Below are 10,809 nucleotides of genomic sequence, written 5' to 3' on the forward strand. Positions count from 1 at the left end.
AACTGAGGTTGTATGGTGCAATTATGGCCTTGCTGTGGACAAACTTACAAATCAAATAGCTTGATTGACTAAACTACCCCTTACGATGACTGGATGGGTGGCCATCATTAAAACAGTGGGTCTCCCCCGTTTTCTTTACCTTTTTTGAATATCCCTATTGCCTTGACAAACAGCTTTCTTGATCTATTGAGAGGCCTGCTCAGGCGGCTGGTTCGGGCCCGGCCCCGCCCTTGCATCCGATGGAGCACGCTAACACCCTACCACCGTGGAGGATTTGGGGTCTCTGACCTACAACTATAGAGCTGGTAGCCCAAGTGCATTATGGTTACTGGTACCATCTAGACACCAGACTTCCCTATCTTAAACCTGAGCGGGCTCTGGTTTCTGAGATTCCTCTCTCGTCATCACTTCCATGCGGCCTCCCTTGAGATCCCGGTACTGTATAGACACTACCCATCACATACTGGGCATAGTTGAGGCTTGCACACTATTTAGTTTGATCTACACTGAATTCCCGCACTTGATTCTTAAAAATAATAATTGGCTTCCCCTTACCTGTGAGCGATTGGTGCAATACACACTGACTGGGCATAATTTGCACATAGTGGGGGGGGCTGCTTTGCTAACTGCACAATCCGCTCTAGTGCCTCTTTGATGGAGGAGGCACCTGTCAATCCAGTGGATGGTTTCTTGTTCCGTCAGCTGCACTCCAAGCTTCGTGACGTGTTACCCACCTACCCAACAGACCTCCTGATTTTCCTCCACTCACAACAATTCTTACGGCGCCAGATGCCCAAAAACGTATCTTCTGCCTATATCGCCTTTCGGTACAGTTGTGCCTTATTGGTAGTGAACGATCACGAGCCACCTTGAAGCGGGACTTGGGCTATCCTATCCCAGACAAGGCTTGGTACTACTGTTGCACCCAGACCAAACTTGTCTCTAACAATCATAAATATAAACTCCTACATTACAAATTTCTGCATAGAGCTTACACCACCCGTAAGGCACTGGCTAAGCTGGATCCCACTAGTCCGCATCAGTGTCCCATCTGCGGAGCAGATCAGGCATATTTTGCACATCTCACATGGAACTGTGTACACATCAAAACATACTGGGAACAAATCCATACCATATTGTCCCGTATACTGGAGCATCCCCTTGACCCTGGTACTGGGATGGCTTTGTTGAGATATGTTAGACCGTTACCTGTTGGCAGAAGGAGGTTAGCCGCCATCGTGCTCCTACTGGTCAAGCAGCAGTTGGCGCTGCACTGGGCAGTCATGCGCTTCCCACCCTCACTGCTTGGTTGCGGGATATGTCCTCCTGTGATACGAACTCTGAGCCATAAGCTTCCATTCACCCGATTACTTCTAGGCCCAAGAATATATGTCAGCCGTTCAAAGATTATTTACTAACCAACACTCCAGACTCTGAGCCACCCACATACTCTCCACCTCACGCATCATGACACCCTTATGTTAAATTGATTATAATTGCCTGGCTGATTCACGTCCCCTTCTCGCCTGATCTTTGTAGTAGTCTCCTGATGCTCCTTTTTTCCTTTGGAAGTTTCCTGCACATTTTTTTTACTTTGTCTCTTTAATTTCTGTATGTACCGAATGCGGAATCTCAGATGCTTCTGTTGCTAACTGTGGCTGTTTTGTTATTTCTTGCAAATGCTATTATTAAATAACGTTTAAAAAAAACATTGTCTGAGCAACACAGACAAGTCTTTGCTCTCTTGGCATATACCAGATGCTTCTCACTAACATTTGCTGTACCATAAAATGTATTCTTAACATCACTGATGGGCCCTGATTCTGAGTTGTTGGTGTTTTCTGACCACTGTGCAAATCCCTCTTTGTGCAAGGGATGATATTCCTTGTTGGGTGATAGTCACCACTCTTTGTGCAAGGGATGATATTCCTTGTTGGGTGATAGTCACCACACTCGTAATTACCAAGTGCATTAAATACCTTGCCCTCGGTAAAATTTCAGCAGGTCAAACCTGTCGGAATTTAACAGGGAAAAACTAAACAGTATTTACTCGAACATGCAAGTATTGATGTTATAAGAAGGACTAATAGGACTCCAGTAGACTCTGCCTCTTGTGTTGGGCACCAGCTGTACACTGGGCCCCGTAAGATATTGTTTGGTTTGGCAGGATCGACTGGGTATTTAATTTTTGGATGGTACAAATTCCTCCACTTCACTGTGTGTATCTGCATGGCTTCTAGTATGTGCAAATATTTTCACTATGCAATCGTTTCACAAGTATTAGTTTTAGCTCCATTGCACTACACAGTAATCCAGAGACTTCGCAAACACACTGTATTGTACAACACCAGCTTCGTGTTAACTGTTTATATAGTGCCTCGCAGAAATCACTGTTTACATGTCATTGTTTAGGGCTGCATCTCTTACTAGAAAGCTGCTAGTCTTGTCTTTGTCTATCATCATTTTATGTGTAGAGTATTCTCCTTATGCATATTTTTATTATTATTTTTATGCATATTTTGTAGAGTACAGAAACTGATTAATAATCATTTAATAGCTGGTATCTATGTGTTTATCGTGTTCCGGGTATTTATCTTCATATGACTTTCTTAAGTAAGGTCTTGCGTGCTGGGTCCTTCTACCTTAAGTGAACCAAGTGCTCAAAAAGAGTAGTACTTATCATTAAGTGTGATTTCAACAGAACTGTGGTCCATTGACATTGGTGCTATAGGACATTAGCTTTAGAAATCGGTAGCCAGTAATCCCAGACTGCATTGCCCATCGAAGAAAAGGTTCTCACGAATCTGAGTTTAGTTCTTGCATGCAATGCTACTTTAAGTCAATTGGGTGAGACCGGTGCCCACTACCCTGCACTGACCACCCTGTAATTAAGTATCTGTTATACTGGACACCCGTTGAAATGTGAAGGATTAGAAGTTCTGTACCATGTGCCAGGGAACATGGTGGTGGGAGTAAAGGGAAAGCAGTGCCTAACAGTTCCATTTACCATTTCAGGCCAACGATTACACTGTTGAGATAGCCCAGAAACCAGGACTGCATGAAGCTGTGGACACGATGAGCCTCCGACTCCTGAGCCAGCAGCGGGCCCACGAAAGATTCAAAACATACACAGCACCCTCCGTTTCAGATCACTGATGAAGACTGTTTTACATACCCTCAAGACACAAAAGCATCCCTGATAGCACTAAGTGCTATGCCAAGGTCTCCATCATGATGGGGGTGATGGTGGCCCAGTCCTGTACATATACAGCTATTTTTTTAAGCTTTCTCCAAATTGTATAGAATTTTCTTTCCCTACCCTTTCTTTTGACATCAACCCACTTTTTGTTTAAAAAAGACATAATTGTATGATAAGAGAATACTTTTTTCTTTTTGTGATCTTCTCTTCGCTTTTAATGACCAGTGCAAAGACTTGTCAGTATTTTAGCGGCCCTCACTTTTATTAATGCTTTGGATTGATCTATACATTTTCTCCTCTGCTGGGCAGCTGTCTTCAGCTATCTTCATAGCGAGAGGCTATTTGGCCTCAGGAGCGTAAGGATACTGGACACAGCAGATGTCCTTCTATGGCTTCCACTGTGGTTTCTGACAAACATATGAACTATGTGCATGAATATCAAACAGCTTTCCAGGATGCTTTCTACAGCTGAGTCCACCTTTGGCTACATAGTGTCAATCTTCTCTCTCCATCTGCATTTAAAATATGTGATTGGTCAAAACAGACCAAGAACATGCACTTTTAACTACCTAGCTGTTCTGAATTCAAGACCTGCCTGTGGTGGTGTTGAAGTAGCCCTTTTCATGGTGTACTTAATTCGTGCTGGTCACAACAGCAGAGTGTGCTGGAGCAGAGAGCAGTAATGCAGAATGGGATGGGCATCACGCAGCAGACAAATATGCAGTAAACAGAGTCGTACCTCAAGACTTAGAGCAAATGTGACGATGAGAGAAATTATTGCTTGAGTGGATGGTAAGTCAGCAGGACATGAGAGTACCGAGATGGATTGTGCAGAATTAAGAGTATTCAGTCTGATTTCAGAGTAATTGACCTCGATGAGGGTAGAGATGAAGTGTGCTGAATGAGCACAAAGAGGTTCAGTGAGAACAATAAGATTGCTCATTTAAAAAAGAGATGGATTGTGTAGAATGGGGAGAATGACGAGTTTATTCCCAAAAAGCAGAGTCATTGCACAGCCTGAATGGGATCATCATCTCCTGGAAATAGAATGATTTACCAAAATGAGCCGTGAGCTCGTTTGGGGTAGAGAGTAATTGGCGGAAAGTGCAGGGTGATTCCACGCTGCAAATACTGATTGACAGAATTACTGATTCCTCGGTGACAGGACAGAAAATGTTTCACTGAAGGGAGCAGGTCACCCTAAGGACCTCAATATCTTCATAGCCAAACGCCTCAGGTAGTTTTGTGAAGGCACCTTTGAGTAAGGCAAATCATTATAGGTCTCATGTCTGGGCCAATACATTTGTGTCAGGTTGGTACTGAGCAGCGTTATCAATCTTTTCACCTTCTGTGCACCGATAATAGCATTTTTTTGCAGCATTAGAAAACCTATTTAACGGTAGAAAATTCTGAGTTTTTGATGTTTGTGCAGGCCCATGACGGTGTTAAGACGTAAGGTACAACAAAAGTAACAAAGTTGACATTTCTAGTGGCCAGAGCTAACAAGTAATATGGTATGAGACTTGAAACTGATCTGATCTAGTCAAGAAAGATTAGGTTGACTCGTGGGCCGTCACATGGTACTGCTTTTGTATAATCTTGTAAGCTGTAGCAGATCCCATGTTTAAATCCCTAATGGGTCATTTAGTGGGCCGAGGAAGGTTTTCTTCAACCACAAATATACTGAATTGCACAGAACAATAAACGTTCTCAAATGCAGCTTCAGGAACAGAACTATCATCTTGGTTGCTGAAAACATTTCATATATTTAGTTGTTTGCCTTCTATTGACCTGCAATTTAGCATTCACTTTAACAAATATGATCTTGGTGTCTCCTTTGCCAAAGGGCATACTAGTATCCTTATTCTTTTAACCCTCCGTGCATGATGTCACCCCCTCTGAAATAAATATTTTTATTGTTGCACATCATATGCTCATCAATCTCAAGGGGAGCTGGATGAATACTAGCATTCATTTCCACCTGCTCATATGTATCTGCAGTGCTATGAAATACCGCTCTGCTCTTGTCTCCAAGGGCTGTGGTCCTCCCACTATCTACTTTGAATGCTTGGGTGACATGAGATGGAAATTCCAAATTGCAGCACCATGGCCTCCCAAGTTCCTTTTGTCTTGACCATCACTGACCATGAAAGACATGGAGTACAGCTTCTTGTTTCCTCCCACCCCAAAATTCACATACTGCCATGAGGTTCAAGCATCAGTACTCGGGTCTCGAGAATGTGTTCTTAGACAATACATGTTGTGGGCTTACGTTCCCGGGATGTCTCCTGTGGCACTTCCTCTCGTGGGTTGCATCCCTTCAACACCTCAGAGGTGTCTGCAGCAATGCACATCGATGACTGCTGCCCTCAGGAATTTATCGCCTGTTCAAATCACTAGTTGGCAAACTTCTACAAACCAGAGACAGAAGCTTTCCTCTCCCTTAGAAAGAGAACTCTTCCAAACGTGCATGACCTCTCCAAAACGCAAGCGGAGCCCCTTTGAGCAGCCCAGGGGTGTGGAGTAGGAGTGTATAGTCCGTCTGGCTCTCAGATTTCCCCAAAGCGTGCTAAGAGATTTTATTTAATCAACATTTTTTATCAGAAACCTCACAGAAAGTTATATTAATTTTTCGTAGTTGTTGATTTTGGGCTGTTTTTCTCTTCTAAAATTATACTCTAAATTCCCAAGTGTACATATTTTATGGAATAATTGTCCTGGTCTTGGCCAGAGAATGGAGCATTTTGAGCTCTGCAACCAGTAGTTCTGATAATGTTATTTTGTGAGTGTGTGCAACTGCATCAGTGTGTGTATCCAGGTTCTGCTCCCAAACTACCCTGTAATGTTGGTGGATAAAATGCCTGTTTAGTGCTTTAGCTACATTCACATATGTAAGATATGTAAGGCATGTCTTTGTCAGATCATGTGGGTTTTTTAATTGATCTGTCTGGAAATTGTTTTTTCTTGCCACATCTCTATTTATCATAATAAATACTTTATGGGGCTCCCCAGTATACTGGCGACATGTCCCCTCGTCCAGCATTGTTTTACCCTTTGTTCCACTGCTCAAGTAATGTCATGTTACGTTAGCTGCAGTACCCATGCAAGAATTTATGCCATCCTATACAAATTTACATTTTGCTGTCCCCTGCAGTGTGGCCATATTTCATGCATCTATTGTAGAAGAAAGCTACTTGCTTGTTGCATTATGTGGTCAGAGTATTGGGAAACGCACAATAAAAACAGAATCATCTCTGGGTGTCTCAAGGTGACCACGAGAGTCAAGGGATGTGCTTGCAAAATAAATTGAAGCTTGACAGACAACAAGGAATCTAATTATGTGCTAAATTGTAACCGTTCACATACACATACCAAAGTAACTGCAAAGACCTAACAAGTAAATGGAGTATAATATACATACTATCAGAAACATTGCTATCATACTAAAGAGCAGTGAGACCAAATTAAGTCCCTTAACAACTTAAACGGCTAAGGTGATCCCTGTCTTCCCCGGGTGATAGTACTGCAAAGAATTGTCAGTAATTATAACTGTTGTTCATGGTTTGTTTAGAAGTGGTTAAAACCCTGCCTTGCATATACAGGCACATATTGCGCCATCATTGAAGAAACCATCATTGAACCGCCTGTGAAATCACTATCAACAAATTTCAAAAATATTGTTACTACTGAAATTAATGGTGAAGACTGCCACCATCCAGCTGTAGCCGTTCTTGGAGTGATTTGGAAGCATGGCATTCGAATATAAGGCCAAAAGGGGGTTACTGTAACTCCTTCACGTATATAATGCCATCTGCGTCATCCTTGACATGTTTGATTTATCTGTGGCGTTTTGCAGTTATGACCATTCGCTTTTACTATCTGTGATCAGGGAAGTGGTGTAGTGTTAAATCTGACTATGGTTAGGCTTTGTTTATTCCATTTTCAGTAACAGGGCATTGTGAGTGCAGTTACTTGTCTGATCTGGCTCTGATGAAATGCTCTGTCCCACTGGGCCTTGTCTCTAGTCTTTAGACGCGTACATGTATAGAACTTCATCATGTGCTGTGTAATCCCGTCATGAAATGTCACGACATTTCCAAATAGTCTTGCCAGTAGTTTGAATTATGGCCATGGTCAAAATCCAGACATATTTGCAGGGATCGAAAAGTGGATGAGGGATAACTGTTGAGAGTTCAAATTTCGAAATTATAAGCTACTTATGATAGGATCTATTGATAAATTTAAAATAGAATCTCTTGGTAAAATTAAAAAAACAATTTATATAAAGGCAGATGATCATAGCTGCTAAAATAACATTGGTATCAAGCACTTTACTTTCCCATGTTAAGGGATTTTCATTCTATTGTGGCTTTGTCCAGTTACCGTATTAAATGTCAGTGTTGCATATGACTGTCATTAGCTGAGAAGCATGAAGCCATAATTGTCACAGCTGTTATTGAATCAGCAATTGACTACCACAGTGTTCTGATGGGCAGTGCGTTGGAAAAGAATCTTTGAAAACTTTAATATCTGCAGCTTTCTTACCCTTGTAAAGTACATCACCATGATTTGTTTCACCAGTTCCTTATAATTACACTGAATCTATGTCTATGATTCTCTAAGGTTTCAGGCCTTGGAAATTACTCATAAAAGTGTGTATGGGTTAGAGCCGCATTCTTCAGCCAGAAATCTTAAGAATAAACAACCAGATAATGATTGTTCTTAAGACAAGAGTAGACAGAAAAAATGTGTTTTTCTTGTGTCCAAATTATAGAACAACTCCAATGAACAAATAAGAGCCCAACAAAATCTGTCAAGATTCAGTCTATGAATCACAACACTGGTTCTGATTAATCTGCTCATTGTGTCTTATGAGCATTCAGGTGCCGTTGGAGGGCTTCTAGCGCTGGATCAAAATACTATGATAAAGAATCTAGCTACAGCCTTGACATATAGTATCAGTTAAATTAAATGTTCATTTATGTAAATACCAGAGATATTTAATAATAGCAGAAATTATTAATACCTAGCAATGTTGAGCAATATAACAGAAAGATGTTTACTCCCTCCGGGGGAAGGATATGAATTAACTTCTACGACAGTGGTTGCACCATAAAGAACTTTCTGTACCAATGAAGTTTGTGAATATTATATCCCATTTATTAGAAACTTAAATCGCACAATTTAAAGAAAAGTAATCAAGGTGATCCTGCATAACGGCGCAGTGTAAATGAATTATGTGTTAGTATAAGTGTTACAGTGCTATTTACATGAAAACTAAAACCAAAATGTGGTTAAAAGCATGAGGTCTCAGATAAGCACCTATAACCATAGGTGCTGTGAGCCTGCTGAATTTTTCAAAAGCCAATCCACATTTTCAAATTCATTGTCGACGTTTCGACCCCAAAAAAATAAATTAATTCAGGAAGGTCATCATCAGGACAGAATATGGAAATAGGAAGCACCCCTATTTGATAGCAATCAGACACATCCTAGTCGTGTTAACGATAAACCTATGCTAACCGGCCTTCCATTTCATGTAGCCCTGGTGTGTTATCAATAACACCACTCTTTTACTTTACCATATAATGACTTCAGGAAGGTCATAAATCATTCCATGAAAATGAGCCAATTGTTTAAGGTCTTTTTTAAAATATGTTGGCAGGGTCTTATATTAGAGTTAGGGATCTGCAGTCCTGATTTAATGAGGGTAAATGCTTTGGGTGATAGTCAAGCAGCACAGTGAATCCATTGATAATAGCAGTTGCGTGTCAGAAACTAGTTGTGCTGTTGAGGGGAACCTCTTATATCCCAAGTAAGCCTGTTTAGTGAAAACAAGTACAGACCTAAATTGCCCTTTTCAGGGAGCTTCCAGAAAGTAATATGCAGTTGTTCACTCTAGAGTTCATAATGTCTATTTTTTATAGGAACTGGTATACAACTCATATGCTGTGCTTCCTATAGTCCATCCTAGATGAATGCCTTTAATATTGGTATAAGCTAAAGCTTTCATATTTCATGTTGCCACCAACATTACAATGTAGCATTTTTTGGGATCTGCAATGCTTGCAGAAATGCCAATTAAAATACTTGGCATAAACCATAATCTTTGTTGCATTCTTATTTCAGATTTTTGCTTTTACCAGGAAGAAGCTTTGTTCTTAGTTTATCTTGTTTCCTGTAGCCCGTGGCTTTTAGTTTCTCCTTTTAGTTTCACTACTTGTGTAGCATTGGGACCGGCTGCAGTTATGGGGACCCAGTGAATTAGATCAAGTTAAAACCTATTAGGTTGTATTTTGTTTAATCTGCTGATAGAACGTGCCCCAATCATTTGATTTTACTGCTTACAGGTGATTTCAGTCTGTTGGACATCCATGTTTTTTCGTTATTTTTCATTTTCAATTTTATCACCACCTCTGGTGTTTAGGGGTTGGAAGGGTCCATATGTGCCAAAAGTATGTATTATGGATTTGAGAACTGCCTAGTGAATCACAGTTGTTTAGTAACTAGCAACTTATTTAAGATAAAAGTGCATAAGCTGAGGTCTTGTCTTGATTTTAGGACTTGTGATCATAAGTACAAGGTCTCTTTTTGACTGGCGTTTCTCCCAGTTCAAAATTAGGTCTTAATTTGCTTAAAAGGTTTGGCTGCGACTAACAACTGGCAGCTATGAAGGGATCCAGGACAATCTGCATCCAGCAAAATGGTAAGGCAATAGGCATAAGCCAGTCAACCAAAATGGTTAACAGTTAATCCTCTTAGGTAGTGCATCTAGTAACTTGATGTGATCCATAGTTCACAGTGATGCACAAAACAAAAGGATGTATTTGGGGAAGACACACAAATCCAAAAGGTTAATCATGTTAGAATTTAGCACTTAATAGAGGCTAGGTTAGGTCTAGTACTTTGGAGAGCTGTGTGCAAGTAAATGCAAGAGGCTTGGCCAGAGCATGTGTGAAGGAGAACCTGCTTAATTAGGAAGACAGGCACATTGCTTCCAGAACGTCCCCTAGAGAGCCTGGTGTGAAGTAGAAAGACCGAAAGCTGGATCAAGATACTTTCCAGAAGAATTCAGTAAAAGAAGCAGGAAGAACTCTAGCTGATGTATAGAAGCAGAAGGAGGACTGCCTTGTGCAAGGCCTATTTCCTGAAGAGACTGAACATGAAATAAGCCTTGCTTGCAGAGGCTGGTGCCTCAGGTGAAGTACTGAAAGAAAAGGATAGTGCCTTACTTTGAGGCCTGTACCTGGCTTAGCCCAAAACTAGAACAGGAGTACATGTGTATCCAGGATACATGTGAGCAAGGCCAGTGCACGTGACAGCTCGCTTGTGTGGGTAAGCTGAGCACCCACGAAAGAAAAGGTCCTGAATTGCTATAAGGAAACATCATTTTTTTTCCATGAAAAACAGACCATTTTGGCAAGGTTGTTGTGTAATTTGTGCATGGGTCTGGCTGCCACTGAGGGAATCCTACCAAATCCATCCATTTTTTTAAAACTAGATACCGGACTCCAGTGTGTTCAGGCTTGTGTGGATTCCGCTACCTTTTTTTTCCACAGGGGCCTGAAAACCTAAAACTTTGCCTAAATTCATGCACTTTTCTCACATTT

General features: G+C 41.1%; 1 protein-coding gene across 1 annotated transcript in view; it reads left to right on the top strand.

Moving 5' to 3' along the window:
• Positions 1-6,452, top strand: part of NCAPH2 (non-SMC condensin II complex subunit H2) — a 177,826-nt gene extending 171,374 nt beyond the window's left edge. The window contains exon 21 of the mRNA XM_069229446.1: positions 3,016-6,452. Within this exon, the coding sequence (XP_069085547.1) occupies positions 3,016-3,156 (141 nt within the window). The 3' untranslated portion in view covers positions 3,157-6,452. The remainder of the gene's footprint in view (positions 1-3,015) is intronic.
• Positions 6,453-10,809: the final 4,357 nt, after the last annotated feature.

Source organism: Pleurodeles waltl, chromosome 4_1 (genome assembly GCF_031143425.1).
Source record: "Pleurodeles waltl isolate 20211129_DDA chromosome 4_1, aPleWal1.hap1.20221129, whole genome shotgun sequence".
Taxonomy (NCBI): Eukaryota; Metazoa; Chordata; class Amphibia; order Caudata; family Salamandridae; genus Pleurodeles; species Pleurodeles waltl.